Source organism: Chionomys nivalis, chromosome 26 (assembly GCF_950005125.1).
Source record: "Chionomys nivalis chromosome 26, mChiNiv1.1, whole genome shotgun sequence".
Lineage (NCBI taxonomy): Eukaryota > Metazoa > Chordata > Mammalia > Rodentia > Cricetidae > Chionomys > Chionomys nivalis.
Window position 1 is genome coordinate 15,058,416 of NC_080111.1, and position 22,082 is coordinate 15,080,497.

The following is a 22,082-nucleotide window of genomic DNA, read 5'->3' on the forward strand; positions in this document are numbered from 1 at the left end:
ACCTTCATGCATTGCTCATGGAGGTCAGGAGAGAGCATCAGAGCTCTAGGGACTGGAGCTACAGAAGGTTGTGAGCTGGGAACTGTGGAAGCTGGGGACTGAACCAGGGTCCTCTGCACGTGCCCTGTTGAGCCATCTCTCTAGCTCCACACCAGGGCTTTTTAATGGCAGATTTTCTAAGGGCAGGGACAGTGCCTGAGCCCAGTAAAATCAGGCAAGCTTGTGGTTACCACACTGTTTCTACCTTCTGCTCTGTTGTTTCAGCCAAGTGCACATTGGTGGAATTAGAGACACAGAAGAAGAAAGAATCAAAGAAGCTGCTGCTTACATAGCTCAGAGGACTCTTCTTGCAAGCGAGGAAGAACTCACAGCCTCCAAAAAGTCCACAGCCTCTAAGCAGTCCAAAATATCCAAACAGGCCACGTCCACCCTTCAGCGAGAGGAAACATTTGAAAAGAAGTCGAGGAGCGTTGCAATCCGAGAAAAAGCAGAAGAGCTGTCACTGAGGAAAACAGTAAGGCGAGCTAATGTCATGCTGCTCAGAAGAGTGGAAACGTGTTCAAGAAGCCGTGTGTGAGCGTGTGCATGTGGAGTCCACACTGGGTTCTTTCAAGGGCAGAACCACGTGTGTTACAGGGAAACAAAGCTAACGGAAACAAGGAGAGATGATGTCAAAATGCATAGGTCACATAAAGGCAAACTTTGGAATTTTAAACTTCATGGAAATTCAGATTTGAAAGATATTAAATAAGTTTCTGAAGCCACTTTAGGGACACATCATAGGGATGTTGCTAAATCTTAGGGTTTAGAAAACCAAACTCATTTTTTTTTTTTAAAACCAGGAAGGAAATTATTTTACCTGACTGTAAAAATAAGGAGCAAAATGTAAAAATTAGGTGCAAAATGTAAAAATTAGGTCTGAGAATGCAGTAAGTTTATATTGCTTGCGTAATGCATAGACTCACAGGTTCAATCCCCACCAGCCCATAGAGTAGGGTACAATGGCGATGCATAGAGTCATAGGTTCAATCCCCATCAACCCATAGAGTAGGGTACAATGGCGATGCATAGAGTCACAGGTTCAATCCCCACCAGCCCATAGAGTAAGGTACAGTGGCGATGCATAGAGTCACAGGTTCAATCCCCACCAGCCCATAGAGTAGGGTACAGTGGCGATGCATAGAGTCACAGGTTCAATCCCCACCAGCCCATAGAGTAGGGTACAATGGCGATGCATAGAGTCACAGGTTCAATCCCCACCAGCCCATAGAGTAGGGTACAATGGGGATGCCATTCTGTAATCCTTGCACTTGAGATGTAGAATCAGGAAGATCAGAAGTTTAAAGTTATCCTTGGCTATAAAGTAAGTTAGAAGCCAGTCTGGACTACATAAAAACCTACCTCAAACAAAACAACAAAACAAAGGGAAAGTAACATTTTGGCTTCTACTTGTTATCTTAGCACCAGAAGTAACTTTAATTTGGTAGTATTTTGGAAACATGTGGCTGTTACTTGCTTGCTCTTTCAGTTAGAAGACACCCAAGCATATCACGGAAAGCTAAATGAAGACCATCTACTACATGCTCCTGAGTTTATCATTAAACCTCGTTCTCACACAGTTTGGGAGAAAGAGAATGTGAAATTGCACTGCTCTGTAGCAGGCTGGCCGGAACCCCGTCTCACATGGTATGTTTTCTTTGTGGAAGCTGATAGAATTAATTACCAAGTTAAGTTTACATCCAGAGAAAACACCCTGAACTAGCGATATGCAGGAGTCAGCAAAGACATCTATAAGTTTGTTTTCAAAAGGGTGAAGCTATCGAGACAGTTTTATGAATGGGAAGAACAAATGATCTTGCATAGAGATTATACATTTTAATAACTTTATAATCATAAAGGTGGGAGCGACGGCTCCATTGGTAAGGCGCTTGCTATGCTGACATGAGGATCTGGGTTTGGGTTCCTGCACCCACGGAGGAGGCTGGGTGCTAGGGTGGAGACGGGAAGAGCCCTGGAGCTTGCTGATCACCTAGTTAGACAGATCATGACGCTCCAGGTTCAGTGAAAGACCTTGTCTCAAAAGTACGGTGGAGAATGATGAAGAAGACACCTAATGTTGACCTAGCCTTCACATGCATATACAAATATGTATCTATACATAAAAAACTAAAACTCAGAAAGCTTCATCTCTACCCCTTCTGCCTCAAAATCAAAAACAAAAGCAGCAATTGTAAAATGCCAAAAATGACTATGAATTTTATGGTGGCAAATAGTTTGTAATAAACAAAGATGAGAAATGCCACAAAACACTTATAATATTTCAACAAAAATGAATTTCTAAAAATTTAACCTATAAATTTTGAAATATAAAAGTAAATTAAAAATCAATTGCTATTGCCCCCACACTTCCTTATGACTATAAAGTTGCACCATTCAACCTTTAAAGGAATCAACAATCAATCTCTTTAAAAATCAACAAACAAACAACAAACACTGAGCCAGCAAAATGGTTTGGCATGTAACGTACTAGCCACCAAGCCTGATGACCTATGTTCAAGCTCCAAGACCCACAGTGATGGAAGGAGAGAACCAACTTTCACAACATGCCTGTACATATACTCATTCATTCATACTCTCTCTCTCTCTTGCACACAAGATAGAAAATAGATAGATAGATAGATAGATAGATAGAGATAGAGAATAAGATAGATACATAGATAGATAATAGATGATAGATAGATAAGATAGATATATAGATAGATGTAATTAAAAATTATAGCTGGATCTGATGTCGCAACACACCTTTAATCCCAACTCTCAGAAAAAAAGCATGAGGATCCTCATGAGTTTGAGCCAGCATGGCATATATAGTGAGCTCTAAGATTCTTAAAAAGAGGATTGCAAGTTCAAGACCAGCCTGGAGTACATAATGAGACCCTGTTCAAAAACCAAACCAAAACATAACACCAACATAACTACAAATAAACAACAAAAAATGTCTAACTACTAGACTAGAGATGAACTTCATTGGTAGAGCACCTTCCTTGTGTGTGTGACTCCCCTGAATTAGATCTCTCCCCCTCAAGTATCACTTGCCAAAGGAGAAAGAAAATCCAAACATTCCTATGGAAATCCACGAAGATAAATGTATGCTTAGTTCTCATGAATACTATTTGATAAGTAAAAAATCCTTCTGTCAGAAATTTAAATATATTAATGTTGACTAAATAGAGTCCTTAATCAAATAGAAGAGTTCATTGAGTACTTTTGTAGCTTTCTTTTTTGCTTTTAATTTAAATTTTTTTCCTACCTGTTTTTGTTTGTTTGTTTGAGATTAAGGCCAGCCTTGAACTTGTGACCCTACCGACTCAGACTCCCAGACACAGGGACTGCAGGAGTGTATTGTCTTACTCAGCTCTTTTTATTTTTAAACACTAAAGATGACTTTTAAAATTATACAAAGGAATGTCTATGAGAAAAATATTATTTTCTTAAGCATTGTTTTGTAAACTGCAGCATCTGGAACATAAACTGGGCCATGATCCTGATGGTGTTTTAAAACCAGCAGTGGGGTTTCCCAGAGGCACGGCTCAGTTTTGGAGATTAAACTCCTTAGGTGCACTTCGTTGGCCTGGAAAAGGAATAATTAACAAACAAAGAGATTAAAGCTCTCCACACGGAGCATAAGACTACTAAGGTAAAGGTTCTTGTCAAGTTAAATTTGAAAAATAGTCGTATTGTCTGTTTTCAGTTTTCCCACCACAGAGCTCAGTCACAGCACATTGGCCACAAATCTTGTCCTTGTGGCTTTGAAATATTTATTTCTGGGAGAGTAGCCCCTTTCTGTGGCAGCCTCCTGCTCTCTTCCCTTCTGCGTTTGGGAAGGTGACTTCCTTTTTACTTGAAGGAGGGCACCGTTTCCCAAGACTCATTCTTTATACCAGTTCTTCCAGGAGAGAAAAGCCAGAAATTGCAGAGAAAGTACCCCTTTCATGCTCAGTGAGACATACAAGTCAAAACAAAAGAACCGGAGAGCAGCTAAGAAACGGCTCTGTTTCTGAGAGGGCTGGCAAGATGGCTCAGTGGGGAAGGTGCCTTCCACTATCCTGAGACTGAGAGTCGCCCCTGGGTGAGGAGAAATGTTCGGAATCGGTGTGCACATAGTGACAGCTGGCTGTGGTGACAACAGGGACAGCTCCAGGTTTGTGGAGCAAGGAGCTTCTACAATTTGGGGGTCACATTACGAAAACAAATACAAGGCTAGTAATCTTAAGGTTCTCCCAGTGAAGATCCCTGGAACGTAGGCCCACTTCACTGCCAGGTGAACAGACCTTCGCGAACAGGTTCCTTACGGGTTTGTGTCTCTTCTTGGACATGGTGTCTTTCCTAAGAAGCAGCAGCTGGAACTAATTTAATTCACAACATGAACACAAGGGAAATACTTTTCACTGGCATTCTCTTACTCACAGAGCAGGGAGCTCATCACTAGGTGAGAGCCAATGCTGTTGGTAACCATATCGTTGGCCTCTCTGGTGCTCGACTGCAGCCTCATGGTACCCACACCAGGTACAAATGGGAGGGAAACATGGGAGGAGGTGGGTTAAGGAAATGCATTTGTGAGGGCTCAGTGCAGACATGCTGCCTCACGGATAGCAGCTAAGTCCTCGCTATGCCTTGCTGAGGCATGTGTCCTGGGGTCTGATTCCCTCGGAGTCTTTTCCAAAGACAGTTTGGCTCCAAGTTTCCACTGGCCGCTGTTAGGTCATGGAGTCCCTGAGGTCTAACAAAGTGGGCAGGCAGCAGCTGTTCTGGCCAATCTCATGTTACTGCCGACATCTGTTTAAGTGGAACTTTGAGGTTACCCAGAGAACGATGCGCAGCAGCAACACAACACTCAGCAAGGCCAGGTACAGGACAGTTTTGAGGTTCCAGATCAGCCTGGAAGTAGAAGGGGTCCTATTTGTGTGATTTCATTCAGTAGGAAAATCGCTTACAGAGGACACCAACACACTAGGGTGGTGAAGCCTCCATCATGGAGAGGGCCTTGTTAACATGGAGGAATGATACTTCTGTGGTGGGAAGAAAATGAAATTTTAGTGTTTAATAGGCTATTTATACAGTAGCCTGCCTAGCATCTGTTGGTCTAGAGGCGGGAAGCAGAATTTATGTTGTTTCATTTGCATACATTCTGGAAGGTTTTGTTCAAACCCAAGGAGAGTAATTGGTCCTGATGGAGTGGGATCAAAGGGCACAGACACTATGTGCTGAACAGTCTTATATCCTCGGGCACTTATAGTAGACAGCTATATTTCCAACTTAATTGAAATGAAATGATAAGGCATAGAGAATGAAATAGAACACACACGCTTGTGGATGGGAGTGTGTCTCAGTTAGTAGAGTGCTCACCTGTCATGCACAAATCTGCACTAATCCTTGGTTCTAGCTCCACAACTGCATAAACTGGGCAAGATGGCGAATGCCTATAACCCTACCACTCAGGAGATAGAAGCAGGAAGATCAGAAGTTCAGACTCAGCTTCAGTTACATAAGGGGTTCGAGGCCAGGCTGGGATACTTGACACCTGGCTCCAAAACTGTTATTTGTAAAAAGGAAAATTGGTGGTGGACTATTTGAGACAGTTAGATTTGACTGGATTCTTCTCTTAACCATGGAGCCAACTCTAAAGTCTCAGATAATGGTTTCACAGTGGGTAGTAGCTATTTCTTTAAGGTGGATTCTCACCAACGTTCGAGGTCATTTCAATTTGCTTGGCATCGTGATAGAGAAAGGATCTCAGAGCCTTCTCGTTTCACTGAATTTGACTCCACCAAGGAGCTCTCTCTACCACCCTCATCATCAACATTGACTCTGCATAGGCTGACGTGAGTGTGTAAGGACAGAGTGTGTAGGGACAGAGTGTATAGGGACAGAGTGTGTAAGGAAAGTGGTGTCCATACAGAGCATTTCAGCAAGCCTTTGGAAACAATCCCAGGGTGTAGATTACTCTCCACAGCTAGCTGATGACTAGCTAGTTTGGAATTCCACTTTCCAGAAGCAACAAGCTGTGAAGTGTGTGGGGGCAGGCCAAACCCCCTTCTTTTCCACTCTGACTTAATACTGAAGGCAGCCAGTCTCAAGTGACCCAAAACTTGAGTGCCTCATAGCGGACATTCCCTGCAGAATAGAACGAACTCTCCCTATGACTTAGTCCTTTCGTTTCTCTCTCTGACATGGCGAGTTCTGTGCAGTCCCACAGTCAAGTGTTGCGCATTTTAAAGCAGGTTCCTCAGCCAGGTGGCCACGTTAGAAGAGCTGGGCGTGTTTAACCGGGAAGGTATGAAGGTGCTAAGTTGAGCAGTACCTGAGGGCAGGAAGAATGGCGCAACCTCGGGAGCTGCCGGATGCCACTTGAACACAAACTTTATAGAGATATGAACAGCATTGCTGAACGGAAGCCAACCCAGCGTCACTCAGATTTGGTCAGACAGCACATGCCACAGTCTTCAGTGACACATTGTCCCTTTTGTGCTGGGGAGAACTATTGAAATCCCTCCAGCACGTGAAAAAGCAAACCAGCAAGAGGGAGCTGCTCAGCTGAGTTTCCCTTGACCCAAGTCATTCTAGTCAGAAAGCACACCATTTCCCTCAGATGGGAGAGTCTGAGGGTCAGGGTTGCTGATAGCTGTCTCTGATCACATTGCCCTGACTAGAGCTGTGTTGAAACAGCTCCCTGAAGCACTTCCGGGCTCCCAAGAGACAGAAAGGCAGCAGCACCGTGTTCTGTGAGTAGGGAGAAGGTCACACAGCACATCTTCCGTCCTGCTGTTACTCTAGGCTAGAACTTACCTCCTGATTCCAGACCTGAGGGGAACAGGACTCTGAAAGCCTCAGTTCACTCTCATGTACACTCATTAAATCATCCATAGCATGGGGTGTGCATTTTCCAGAACTTGATTTCTTCACTGAAAAAGTATGAAGGTATAATTTAACTATTTATCACATAACAGTTCTACTCAATCATTTTAATCAACACTGAGCATAAGCAATATGCCAACGACTCCCTCATTGGAGTGGGCACAGAAAGAAATGTATATCAGGACTAGCAACTTCGTAGGGGAGATGCAAACTCAACCATAACTTTTAAAATTACATTTATATAGTGTGTGCGTGTGTGTGTGCGTGTGTGTGTGCATGTGTGTGTGTGTGTCTGTGCGTGTGTGTGTACAGCCCATGGCGTGTATGGGGAAGTCAGAGGACAACTTGGAGTTAGTTCTTCTCCTTACACGTGGGCCCTAGGGATCAAACCCTGGTCACCATTAGTCTTGGCGGCAAGTTCAGTTACCCACAGAGCTATCTTATTGCCCCCAACAACAATTTTGATAAACGTTATATTTAGCAGAGTAACCATGATTCCAAGAGATGAAAGCAGTTTATAGTTCGGAAAACTTGTAAAGAGGAGTGTTGAAGACTTGGCATCTGACCTGAGTCTTGACAGCTGCGTTGCAGCCTAGCTGGGTGGAAAAGGAGAATGCTAACACCGATAGAAATTTTCCCAGTATGGGCTGGGGAAATGGTGCCTACCATGCAAGCAAGAGGATTCCCCCAGAACCCACATAAATGCCAGGCAGGCATCGTGACTCGCCTGTAATTTCAGCCTCAGAAGGCAGAGGCAGGGATCCTCAGAGCAAGGTAGCTATTAGACTAGCCACATCGTTGAGCTCTGAGTTTTGATTGAGAGGTCCTGGTCCAAGGGGAAGGGTAAAAGAGCAACTGAGGAAAATTGCTGATCTCACCTTCAGGCTTCTATATTCACATGCACAGGAAGACACATGCATGTGAACACACAGAGACACGCTCATAATATCATGCACACAGACTCAGGAAAAGAAGAAAAATGAACAGTGTGCCTTAGAAATTATATTAGCTCCCCATTTCTTTTTTTTATTGTTTTTATTGAGTTATACATTTTTCTCCACTCCCGTCCCTTCCTCCCCTCTCCCCTTCTACCCTCTCCTGTGACCCACATGCTCCCAATTTACTCAGGAGATCTTGTATTTTTCTCCTTCCTATATGTAGATCCATGTATGTCTCTCTTAGGGGCCTCTTTGTTGTCTAGGTTCTCTGGGGTTGTAGACTGTAGGTTGTTTTTTTCCTTTGCTTTGTGTCTAAAGGCCATTTATGAGTAAGTACATATTATATTTATCTTTCTGGGTCTGGGTTACCTCAGCCAGTATGTTTTTTTTAATAGATCCTTCCATTTGCACGCAAATTTCAAGATGTCATTATTACTATTATTTTTTTTACCACTGTGTAATACTTCACTGTGTAAATGTACCAAATTTCTTTATCCATTCTTCGGCTGAAGGGCATCTAGGTTGTTTCCAGGTTTTGGCTATTACAAATAATGCTGCTATGAACATAGTTGAGCATCCTTTGGGTATATACCTAAAAGTGGTATTGCTGGGTCTTGAGGTAGATTGTTTCCTAATTTTCTGAGAAATCGCCATACTGATTTCCAAAGCAACTAAACAAGTTTGCACTCTCATCAGCAAAGGAGGAGCGTTCCCCTTATCCTACATCCTCTCCAGCATAAGTTGTCATCGGTGTTGGCCATTCTGACAGGTGTAAGATGGAATCTCAGAGCCGTTTTGATTTGCATTTCTCTGATGGCTGAGGATGTTGAGCAGTTCCTTAAGTGTCTTTCAGTCATTTGAGATTCGTCTGTTGAGAGTTCTCTGTTTAGGTCTGTACCCATATTTTATGGGATTATTTATTCTTTTGATGTCAAAAGTTTCTTGAATTCTTTGTATATTTTGGAGATGAGTCTCTGTTCGATGTGGGGTTAGTGAAGATCTTTTCCCATTCTGTAGGCTGCCGTTTGTCTTGTTGACCGTGTCCTTTGCCTTACAGAAGCTTTTCAGTTTCAGGAGGTCCCATTTATTAATTGTTGCTCTCAGTGTCTGTGCTACTGTGTTATATTTAGGAAGTGGTCTCCTGTGCCAGTGCATTCAAGTGTACGTCCTGCTTTCTCTGCTTTGAGCTCTCTGTTTCTATATCAAAGCACTAAGGCTACCTGTTAAAGGTAGACTTACCTAACAGTTCGAAAGCCCAACAGCATGGTGCCAGCTCTTATGGGGTCCCCTTGGCAGTGTCACATCATGGAAGACGGGATCGTGGTGAGCAAGCCTGCGGGGTGGTAGGTCGCACAGACCAGAGAGGGCTTGCTCTTTAAGGTAACTCATTATTTTGGAATGAACAAAACACCATAAGGCCCCCAATGATCCAAGACCCTCCTCTCTACCACATAATGCTACACCATCGGGCCCCAACCTTCCAAAACATGGACTTTAGGAGGACAAAGTTAGGGTGAGAGAGTTAACTGAAACCAATATTTTCCTCTTCCCACCCTTCCTTATATCCATTTCAAAAAGTCTGAAAGAAATGAAATGCAGCTATAGAGAACAACTGAGAAATGGAAATGCCACGTAAGGAGCCAGGCAGACCTGGTTCAAATCCCGGCTCTGCTATGCCTGCCTTATGACCAGGGTGAGTTCCCTGATCTCTCCACGCCTCAGTATCTCCACTGGGAAGTGAGGTTAAATAGTGACATTTTGTGGTTGTTGTGAGGGCTAGATGTACTGATGCTGTCTGTACATGGACCAGAGAGCTCCCTGCCTCCTGTGCTTATTAGCTATATTAGTCTGACCTGCACACATGAAGGAGGTCATCAAAAGGAAAGCAAGCGACCCCCTGCTGCTTCTCTTCTCCTCTTCTTCTTTTTAAGCAATAAATAAATTTTAAAAAAAGGTTCAAGTGGCTAAGCCTCATGTGGAACCATAGCACTGGCTGTTGAGAACTTAAGAAGACAAGTACCACGAACGGAAATTAGTGTCTCACAGAGAAGCCCTTCTGCATGGGCTACCATCCGAGGGAAGCAAGCTGCAAACAGGAATAGAACAGCCGGAACTTTCCTTTCATGGTTTGAAGTTGTTCTAAGTCAAAAGCCATGCTTACTTATGACAGAAACCAAGTCCCTTGAGTGTGATGACCCCTCACTACAAAGGTGCTGTTCACGAGAGAGCGCTAGTGGGAGGGATATTGTGCTTTCCTCCCACAGAGAGGGCCAGCAACACAAGCGCTAACACAAAGCTTCGTTCTGCCGTGCGGGTGAGAGCCAACAATTTTGATTGTTGTTGAAGTATAATGTCCATACAAAAGAACGTATGTTACATATAAAGGAAGAGTTTGGGTTAGTGTTTGTTGGACGGTACACCATGTAACCAGCACCCAAATGGAACCCAAGCAATATTCAGCAGCCAAGACACATCCTTCATGCCCTGTGACCACCTAAGGAAATCAGTGTCCTGATTTCCCGCAGCATCAATGCATCATTCTGTTTTCTATTTTATATAAACCAGTTGCTACCCTATTTACTGTTTCATAACTGTAGTTTTTCATTATCGTTATGTACATGAGATGCATACAGATTGTGAGTGGTTCATTTTCATGTAAATTTTAAGGAAGAGGAGAAAGCACTTTGAGAGGATTGATTGTAGTGCTAGGGAATTTTTATTTTTTTTAAGATTTATTTATTATGTATATAACATTCTGCCTCGATGTATGCCCACACGCCAGAGGAGGGCGCCAGATCTCAGTACAGATGGTTGTGAGCCACCATGTGGTTGCTGGGAATTGAACTCAGGACCTCTGAAAGAGTAGCCAATGCTCTTAACCTCTGAGTCATCTCTCCAGCCCAGTGCTAGGGAATTTAGTTAATCTCAGGTAATTTGCATTTTTTCAATAGATGGTATTGTTGAACTTCACTTAACAGGTTTATCTACAAGAACAGTGATCATGTGGTATGTGTGTGTGTATGTGTGTGTGTGTGAGAGAGACAGAGAGAGAGAGAGAGAGAGATCATGTAGTTAATTATTCTTTAATCTATTCATCCTGTTTCCATTATCTTTCAGGTATAAAAACCAGGTGCCTATAAATGTCCACGCACACCCAGGAAAGTACACCATTGAAAGTCGGTATGGAATGCATACTCTTGAGATCAACAAGTAAGGGAACATCAGTGTTTATGTGTGCTACCCAGCAGTCACTCAGGGTCACAGACAAAATCTACCTTCTTCCTGGTCCCAGTGCAGGCTTATCTCACAATGCTTATTCATGTACGTTTTCCTTGATGCAAACTTGGAAGGTAGCATGCATGGCTAAGTCTGCTGTGCCCATGGTATCTCTTAACATGATCTCACATTTGAATTTCCTAAAAGATGATAAAATGAGTATGTATTTATTTATTTATCCTTCTGTATATATGAGCATGACCTATAGAAATTAAGAAGATAATTGCTTAAATAGGCACCTCTAATGTCTGTATCATAACAGAATTCCAAACTCACAGTACTGTGCTCTTTTGTTTTAATTAACAAAAGGCGTAGAGGCTAGGATGGAGAGACTGAGAGAATGTCCTTTCCTTCAGCTCCCCAGAAACCAGGACGTTGTGTGCCTCGTCAATCTGTGTGAGCGAATCAAGGACAGACACTGGGTTAAGCAAAATTTAAAATGGAAACTCTATCAAAGTTTCCAAGTCATAAAAAATATATAATGTTTTCCAAGATGGTTTGAAATGCAAACCTGATTATGCGGATGAGAGAGTAAATAAGTGCTCATCTTTTTGGTTCCCACAAGGCCATGTGCTGAGCTGTAGAGGGGACAGGCACCGGTCACCCTCACAAGGTTTACTGCCTTCTCCCCTATAGAAGATACTGGGCTCCAGACAGAACCAGGGTGTCTCTGGCACTCACCAAGCCCTGAGCTGAAGTAGGATCACTTCTGCTGAAGCAGCAGTGAGCTTTGTGGTTGCTTTTAAAATTAAATAGTTCTGAGAAATGTGATTGTATTTACCTTCCTGGAGTCTACTGTCTTTCTTTTCCACAAGACACAAGTGTATCTCAAATGAAACTAAACTAAACCCCAAGAAACAAGGAAGAACACAGAAGCTAGTGTGATTAGACATAAAACAGCCTGCTTTGAAATCTCAGTCTGACCTCTGTAAAAGTGTTCTTTCCTTGTTCCACCTTTGTAAGACATCCCTGTTTCTGCACCAGATAGCACGTGATGTGAGCTGGAACTTCATGTAGAGCCCAAACACCAGCAGAACCACAGTATGAAGTCGCTTGTGTTTTGAAACTAGAACGCAGAATGGCGTATAAGACAGGCCTTGCTCAGGTTTCTGCCTCAGGGAGGCTGTGGGAATATCATGAGAACTTGCTTTTTCTATTCCCTGTCATCCTGATGCCACATCCTGAGACCCACCTCCTGGGACAGGACAGTCTGGAGTATACACACCTGGTACAAAGCCACATGCTCGGCTGGGCATTTTCTCCCCCAATAATGCAAAAACAGTTATTCGCTGTGTAACTTATAGCCTTAGTACTTGGTTAGCTTTTCCCTTCCTGCCCTACTGCAGCTTGAAAATTTGTAGATGACTTAGATTATAGAATGTCCCCCAGGAACAGAGACAATTCCTTCAAGTCCTAAAGAGCCTCATGTGAGCCACTGACTTGCAGTCTGTTATGTTAGCATAGAATCTCCTGACAAAACACCCAGCAGTTACCAGTCAGCACCACGGTCACTCATTTCCCTGCGTTTCTGCAGATGCGACTTTGAAGACACGGCTCAGTACCGGGCCTCGGCGATGAATGTTCAAGGAGAGGTCTCAGCGTACGCCTCAGTTGTGGTAAAGAGTAGGTTTGCCCTTGCTTTATTCCAAGTGGATTTCAACCCTCCCAGTGCTGAAACATCAGGCAATCACAAAGCAGCTCACAGGTGTTCTTTTCTTCTCTAGGATACAAGGGGGAATTGGATGAGACTCGCCTCCACGCTGGGGCTTCCATGCCTCTTAGCTGTAAGTCTAACAGCCCATTCGCTACATGTCATCTCTATGTAAAGTGTAGCTCAAATTCCAAACCATGTTCTGAGTCCTTGAGTCTAGGGAAGCAACATGGTTTTTAAGAGGATGAAATAATTCACAATACTTATGATGTACTTGCCAGGATAGATATAATACTCAGTACCCAGCCATGGTTAGTTTGTTTTTTAAATTTTTTGGTTACTCTTCTGTTTCCAGGTTTAATTGTTTTTTCCTTATATTTTAAAAGTAGCCCGTTTATGTTTGTGAAACTGATTATATGTTCAGACCGAAAAGGACAGTGCAGCCCACACTTGTTCTCTACACATTAAATCATGAATGATGGTTCTGAAAATACCAATGCTTTCTTCTGACTTGGTCTTCCACTTAACCAGTTGGTTTGCTATCTGTAGATGACCTATTCCTTGACTTCCTTAATGGTTTCTAACTTCAAAGTTATGATCCCTGGTATCAGTCCTATGGAGGAGACAATGGATGGAAACGCTCTTTTCCCACCATATCAGTACTTCTGAAATCATAGCATAGTCCCAAAAGTCCCCATGATGGGCGTGGTTTATCATTTCCCAGTCCTCTGACCTTATTCTGCTCATTCCCATGGCCACATTTCTCATTTTTCTTCTCTTTAAAGCCAGGTTTTGCAAGACCGACTTAACCCTGTTTCTTCCACTGCATAGTGTCTTCTGATTGCACCTGACTTAGCACACCTGTTCCTAACATATGAAACATAAACCCCTCTGTAGGCAGTAAATGATTATACATAGCTGGATTCCAGTAAAGCCATAAATACGAACATTGAAATTTGGATTTCCTATGACCTTTCACACATGATAAATATTAGATTTTTATGTTTTTCAACTGTCAAAAAAATTTAACAATAAAACCCATTCCTGATGATGATGATGATGATGATGATGATGATGATGATGACGATAAAAGGAAGCGGACTGGATTTGGCCCACGGGTTTCCCCCAGATGGAAAGCACGTGTGACCCAGGCCTGCAGAAGTGACAGTGGACTGCTTTGTCTCCTGGTTAGGACTGACTTCCCACTGAATACCAAGGCAGCGTCTGATGGTCCCGCTTATCATGCTGCATGTGGAGACATAGAACCTGTGTGCCTTTCCAGTTGGGTTTGGGACCTTAGGGCTGGTAAAGAACTTCCTTATAACTCTCTTCTGTCCCCTCAGGCACCTCTGGAACCAGCTGGCCTCTGAAGGCTGTGCAGGATCTGACGCAGTCAGACCTCTCAGGCTTCATAGGAACATGATCACATAGAAACTAGGCAGACGGGAGATGTGCTCCAAAGAGAAGCTATTTCCCCACTGACTAGTGGTTATGAGAATGATGTGTGATGTGTTCTATGTACTTATGTAGAACTTGATTTTTTGCCCACATACTTAGCTTTGTTTTTTATTGCAGCTGCTTTCTGCCTATGCTTATTAAAAATGCTGTATACCTTTGAAGAGATGCATTCATTACTGGTGTTTGTTTCTGTTGTACCCAGTTGCTGTGACCCCTTATGGTTATGCATCCAAGTTTGACATCCACTTTGATGACAAGTTTGATGTGTCCTTTGGGAGAGAAGGAGAGACCATGAGTCTGGGCTGTCGGGTAGTCATCACTCCTGAGATTAAACCCTTCCAGCCAGAGGTCCAGTGGTACAGAAATGGTGAGTCTGTAGACTGAGTTCTTCCTTTGCTTCCTAAGGAAAGATGCAAGGGCCAGATGCAGGTCTGCATCCCAGGGCTAGCGTAGCCTGTAAGCTGAGGACATTCTCTGATGTACTAAGTGTTTAACATACCTTTCAAAATAATTGCACTCTCTGTGTGTGCTGGGTGTGTGTACACCATGTATATGTTTATTCCCTGAAACAGGTGGCACTGAGTAGCCTTGACTGTCCTGGAACTCAGTATGTATAGCAGGCTGGCTTCAGACTGAGAGATCTGCCTGCCTCTGCCTCCCCAGTGTTGGGATTAAAGGCACATGCCGTCATGCCCAACTAAAAAATATTTTTGAAGGTAAGATTTCCTTGTCACCAAGTAATATGTGTAACATTATCAAACCTATAATATTTACTTTGTAAACTAAGTTATTTGATAGACCAGACCGGCCTTGAACTCACTCCTGAGTGCTGCCACCACCACCCAGCTAGATATCATTCATAAGAGTTGTATAAAACTGCCGGGCGATGGTGACGCACGCCTTTAATCCCAGCACTCGGGAGGCAGAGGCAGGCGGATCTCTGTGAGTTCGAGACCAGCCTGGTCTACAAGAGCTAGTTCCAGGACAGGTACCAAAAAGCTACGGAGAAACCCTGTCTCAAAAAGAAAAAAAAAAAGAGTTGTATAAAACTTTAAAAATATTTATGACCTTATGAAACAATTAAGTCCTAATATTATTAATTAATCAACAGAGTAAATTTCAGAAGCAATTCAGACATTAGTAATTTTTTTCTTTTTGGTTTTCTGAGACAGGGGTTTCTCTTTATAGCTCTGGCTGTCCTGGTGGCTTGTTCTGTAGACCAGGCTGATCTAAAATTCAGAGATCCATTTGCATCTGCCTCCTGAATACTGGGATCAAAGGTGTGTACCATTACTGCCTGGCTAGTAATATTACATTAATGTGATAGTCTCCTTATAATTTAAAAGTTTATAGTAAATATATTCTTTCTATAAAATATGTAAACTAGTATAAAAACAGACACAAAATAGATTAAAAAATTACCTTGTTGTTTGTATGTTTTGTTTTTGCTGGGACTGACTTTTGGGGAATGTAAATGATGCCATCACACACTGCTCTGTAAGGCTACCAGAGCTGGGTTCAATGCTTTGTAGCCACTGATTTGACATTCATATCATTTATCCTTTTTATAAATGTATTTTTATGTGTATGGATGTTTTGCCTGGATATATGTCTGTGCATTATGTGTATGCCCTAACAGAAGAGGCCATTAGGTCCTCCTGATCGTCATGTACACCTGGTGCTGCTGGACATTGAACTCAAGTCCTCAGGCTGATGTTCTTAACCACTGACCCATCTCTCAAGACCCTCATTTTATCTGTAAACTTACATTTCATATGTGAAGTTCTATGGGAGTACACAACACACACATAGCAGAGAGGACAGGTCAAGTGCTAATACAGACAATCACGGGCTTGGGCTAGTGGTGGGTCATGGGCAACATGCCCACTAAGCTAAGGGCCTGGTCATCGGATGTACATGTGGACACCTGGAGCAGTCTGGGGCCCTTCAGGTTCCAACATGGTAGTTGGGACCATGACCTGGCCCAGATTGGAATTAGCAATACTGTGGCCCAGCGGCGGCAGCAGCAAAGTAGTAACTGTGGTGTGGCCCCAGAGAACAGAACAGATTCTGCAGGGAAACAGTATGGAGACCCACACTAGGAAGTGGCTTCCCCACCTACCACAGAACTCACCTCGGTGGGCTATGTGCAGGGACAGGACTGACCAGCACACAGCGAACTTAGCAGTGCAATACCACACATCGCAGTGAGTGTGTAGACATTACAAGTAAAGCACATGAGGAGGTTAGTCTTCCTCAGAGTTTGGAACCTCTGGCTCTGAGTCTTCAAATAAAATTTAAAGATAGTAGCACTCAATAGATAGCATATAAGTTTCTGAGTGGACCAGCGATTAACAAAAGCACAGTTGTAGAATTAGTTCATGCCTACAGCTGAAAACTCAGAGATGGGATGCATAAGCAGGAATTTTAGAATGTATATGAATCATGACCTCTAAAAGTTAAAGGACAAATCAGAATAAGCATTAAAATACAATTGTATAAATTTACATTTAGAAATTAAGTTCAGACAATACAAAAATAATTTGTACAGTTAGAAAAATCTTCTTCCTCAACATTCACCAATTCTAGAATATTAAAATTTATATTTTTTTGCACATAATTATGGCACTAAATTTTTCTGTAGTTTGTATGACCCCTGTTATAAGTAACAGAATATTTTAAGCAGAAAAGAGGCTGTCTTAGGGTTCCTATTGTTGTAATGAAGCTCCGTGGGGACGAAGGGTTTATTTGGCCTGCACATCCACATCACAGCATCACTTAGCAGTCGGGTCAGGAACTCAAACAGGAGGGCAACCTGGAGGCAGGAGCTGACACAGAGGCCATGGGGGGGTGCTGCTTACTGGTTTGCTTCCCCTGGCTTGCTCAGTCAGCTTTCTTATAGAACCCAGAACCATCAGCCCAGGGATGGCACCACCCACAACTGATGGGTGCTCTCCCATCAATCACTAGTTAAGAAGATGCCCTACAGCTGGATCTTAGAGAGGCATTTTTCTCGGTTGAGGCTCCCTCTGTTCAGATGATGCTAGCCCGTGTCAAGTTGACATAAACCAGCCAGCACGGAGGCAAAACTCAACACTTTGAACTTCTCTGCTCTTTGAACAAAGAGCTTTAGATTTTAATTTTGTCAGATGTTACAAATTATGTGTCTGTCATGGAGCCCCTCACTTCTGTCCAGTATTTTCCCTAATATTAGACACGCCAGAATGGCTTCAAGAGCTAGAGAGTTCTAAGAGTCAAGTGACTTTCAGTATGGAAGGAAGGAGGGGGAGAGGAATGCAAGAAAGGGAGCTGGAGGAGGTAAAGTCAACGAATTTGCTTGTTTTTTTACATTTCTAGGAGCACCTGTTTCTCCATCAAAATGGGTGAACATGAACTGGAGTGGAGACCGGGCAACACTCACATTCTCCCACCTCAACAAGGAAGACGAAGGCCTCTACACAATCCGCGTGCGAATGGGAGAGTATTACGAGCAATACAGCGCTTATGTCTTTGTCCGAGGTAAGACCTGGCGAAAAGCAGAAGACACAACCACATTTAAAACACTGAGCCCTAGCCGGGCGGTGGTGGTGCACGCCTTTAATGCCAGCACTCGGGAGGCAGAGGCTGGCGGATCTCTGTGAGTTCGAGGCCAGCCTGGTCTACAGGAGCTAGTTCCAGGACAGGCTCCAAAGCTACAGAGAAACCCTGTCTCGAAAAACCAAAAAAAAAAAAAAACCAACAAAACACTGAGGCCTCAGTCAGTATGTTTCAGTCATAAGAGTCATCTGCAAATCCTCCCGCTAACCTGGAACAGGAATATTACTTTCCAGTGAATCTAGACCTAGTCCAAAAGATCCCCACAGGCAGCAACACAAAGGTACCTGGTTTCCAGGTCGTGTCGGTCACGAACAAGAGGATGCTGTCTTCAGTGAGACACAGTGCAGTAAGTGCAAAGCTGGCTTAAGTTATGGAAGCCACCATGGAAGAGGCTACGTTATTTGGAGAAGTCCTCTTTAATAAGTACCTCAGATGGCAAATGTATTATTTCATGCCAAACTTCTTTTCATGGCTTTGATTTGATGAGGAAGGAAACAGGTGATGGGACTTAATTCTTCCACAAACTGTCAGTTGTTGGTTTTAAGCTTTCTTTTTCCACTGCTGTCTTGAGTGGGCCAGGTATGTGCGGTGGTGTGTTGCTCTGCATGGGATCCTGGCACTTTCAGCCTGTGCTCTATGTTTTTTTCACGTAATAGGTGTGTACAGCCACAGAGGAGACACAGAATAGTCTTAAGAAAACAAAATGTTTCTGCTCACAGGTTTCAGAGACAGGAGTCTCCTCAGGGCCATGTGGAAAAGCACCAGGGTCAATGGCTCCAGGGGCCAAAGGCCACAAACTTGGGAGAACCTGAACTGTGGCCTTTATTGGAGTTTTCCAGAAAGGGAAAGGTGTAGGCTTGGTGGTTAGATTGACTGTGAGATGTGGAAGTCCTCTCTGTCAAGGGTAGAGGGCAGGCAGGGGTGTGGAGGCTGATCAAGGATGCTGTGGGCAAGGTGAAGGAGAAGCGTTTTCAGGATGCTTGGTCTGCATGTCCTAGCCCTGCTGTGGAGATAGGCTGCTGTTGCTAAGCTTCAGATAGCCTGGGAAGGAGCAGTCTCTCTATGGTCAGAAAGAATAGAGAACATCAAAAATACGCAGACAATTAAAAATTTAAATAATACAGATGATTTACTAATTTTTATTTCTTGTGTATGAAATAGAAAAGTTAACTCATAGGCATTTTGATGGAGATGGAACTGTGGGTGCCATCAGATGCCTTACAATAAGACCAAAACTGCCACTCACTCTGTCGTTAGAGCCTTTTATCAATCATTGTTCTTACTGGGTTCAGGAGATAGCTCAGTTGGTGAACTGCTTGCCAAGTGAGCACGAGGCCCCTAGTTCAGATCCTGGAGCCAGGGAATGACTCCCACCTGAATGACCTGTGCTGGGGATACTCCTGTAAGAGGGTCTGCGGGGCTTGCTGCCCAGCCCCCCTTGCTGAATCTGCCAGCTCTGGGTTCAGTTAGAGGCCTTGTCTCAAAAGTAGGGTGGAGATTGATCAAGGGAGATGCCCAACATCAGCCTCTGGTCTACACATGCATCAGCACACACCTGCCACATGCATACAACACACAGACATCAGCACACACCTGCCATATGCATACAACACACAGACATCAGCACACACCTGCCACACGCATACAACACACAGACATCAGCACACACCTGCCACACGCATACAACACACAGACATCAGCACACACCTGCCACACGCATACAACACACAGACATCAGCACACACCTGCCACACGCATACAACACACAGACATCAGCACACACCTGCCACACGCATACAACACACAGACATCAGCACACACCTGCCACACGCATACAACACACAGACATCAGCACACACCTGCCACACGCATACAACACACAGACATCAGCACACACCTGCCACACGCATACAACACACAGACATCAGCACACACCTGCCACACGCATACAACACACAGACATCAGCACACACCTGCCACACGCATACAACACACAGACATCAGCACACACCTGCCACACGCATACAACACACAGACATCAGCACACACCTGCCACACGCATACAACACACAGACATCAGCACACACCTGCCACACGCATACAACACACAGACATCAGCACACACCTGCCACACGCATACAACACACAGACATCAGCACACACCTGCCACATGCATACAACACACAGACATCAGCACACACCTGCCACATGCATACAACACACAGACATCAGCACACACCTGCCATATGCATACAACACACAGACATCAGCACACACCTTACATATGCATACAACACACAGACATCAGCACACACCTGCCACATGCATACAACACACAGACATCAGCACACACCTGCCATATGCATACAACACACAGACATCAGCACACACCTGCCATATGCATACAACACACAGACATCAGCACACACCTGCCATATGCATACAACACACATATCACAAAATGTAATTAAAAATCAAAGCATTGCATTGTTCTGACCAGGGGCCTGGGAAGGGCCCACAGACAACAGCAGTAGTTAAGGACACATGTCTTCTGGGGCCTCAGCTAAGACTAATTAGGGTGCCGGCTCAGCTGCCGAGATGAGATAACCACTAAAGATTGTCCTTCCTGCGTCTACCAGTCTCTCACTTCCTGGCCTTTTGGCTAAGCCTGTCACTTTAGAGGTCAGATGGTGGTCCTGCTGGCTCTGCTCAGCACGATGTGCAGTATCCCAGGGTCCGCATTTCAGGCTGTGGTCCCAGACTATCATTCCAGCTTAGGAGGGAAAAAAGAAAGAAGTGGGGGGCTGGGGGATGGGGCTGCTCACATCACTTCTGTTTGGTGAGCAAATATTTTGAATATTCCATGTACAGCACTCACCAAAGATGGCCCATGTGTTCCCTGCCAGCACTTAGTGGTCATAACACCAAACAGAAGCAGGAAGAATGAGTACTGGGGACGCTCAATACTCTGTACCATAGCCATGTTGAACAATGACAAGTGATCACTAAATTCGGTCACAAACCAGCAACGGATAAAAGATGTGTGAACATCCGCAACAGCTGGGAAGCATGTCAGAGTATCTTCTCCACAGAAGTATTGTGGGTAAAGTCAGGTATTGCTGAGGGAATGGAGGAGGTGGCCTTCATAAAGGTTGCTATGGAAACAGGCTGGCTGGGACTCTTCCAGAAGTTAGGTTAGCCGAACAACCTGGGTCAGCTTGGCTAGATAATGACTTCTCTTTCCCTCTGAGTGTCTCATCCCAACTGACTGGAGGTTGTCTCCAGTTATGCAAACCAACAACAAAGCAGAGATGAAATCCTTGGTGGCCTTGTCTGGGAACCCTGGCCTGGTCTGGTTGTTCTGCATTTCCCATGTCCCACCTACACTGTGTCTCTGCCAGATTTGGATAAGACGTCACATGACTGACTCCAGATGCAGAGCAGGGGCCAACATTTAAATTCCACGCACCAGTTTTCATATCCCACAAATTAAGGAAATGGAAAGGTGTTATAATTTATCAGATGTTAATACAAAAGGATTGCGTAAGATAACTGGAAAAGAATTTAAAAAGGAAGATTTCTGCAACTGTACTATGAACTTGACAATTTTTAGAAAAGCATATTTTTTTATATTACTACTACTGCTACTATTGCCTGTTGTGAGGCTCAGGCCTGGGCTTGTGTGCAGAGCAAACACTGCCACCCGGTTTCAGCCTTTATTATTTGAAACGATGTATTCTAGGGCTCAGCTGTAAACACACACAACGTTCTCCCACAGTAGCTGTACACAAGAATGCCTGTAAATACATTTCCAGAGTTAAGCAGTCTTTACCCATGGCTTCTTTCTCTAAGGAATAATCTAATATTTCGGTCACTCTGAGCTTCCCTGAACCACCCCCATGCCCAGTCATGGCTTTTGCAGCCCCAATTTATTTCCATGTCTACAAATTTTCTTTCAGGGCGTCTTTGGACATCAGTGTTCTTGTGAGTCAGGCTTTCTCCACTCAGCATTTTGAGGTTCCCTTATGTCATCATATCATAATACATAGAGTAGCTGATTCCTTCTGTTGCTAGAGTAGTATCCAGTATGGAGATGCTCTTCGTGCTGTCTGTAGCTCACCAGTTGCTAAGCAACAGGAACGTCTCTACTGCTGGTTGTTTAAGGGTGCGAGCACTATCTATATTCATGTTCGTATTTATGGGACAGTTTTTTCATTTCTCTTCAATATAAACCCACGTGTTGAATT

General features: G+C 43.8%; 1 protein-coding gene across 3 annotated transcripts in view; it reads left to right on the plus strand.

Moving 5' to 3' along the window:
* The window catches only part of Myom1 (myomesin 1), a 123,999-nt gene that overhangs the window by 20,021 nt on the left and 81,896 nt on the right, over positions 1 to 22,082 (plus strand). For all 3 annotated transcript variants that reach the window (XM_057758397.1, XM_057758394.1, XM_057758395.1), the window contains exons 4-10: positions 265 to 514; positions 1,529 to 1,686; positions 10,971 to 11,063; positions 12,664 to 12,752; positions 12,854 to 12,913; positions 14,441 to 14,605; positions 17,596 to 17,757. In XM_057758397.1, coding sequence (XP_057614380.1) covers positions 265 to 514; positions 1,529 to 1,686; positions 10,971 to 11,063; positions 12,664 to 12,752; positions 12,854 to 12,913; positions 14,441 to 14,605; positions 17,596 to 17,757 — 977 coding nt within the window. The remainder of the gene's footprint in view (positions 1 to 264; positions 515 to 1,528; positions 1,687 to 10,970; positions 11,064 to 12,663; positions 12,753 to 12,853; positions 12,914 to 14,440; positions 14,606 to 17,595; positions 17,758 to 22,082) is intronic.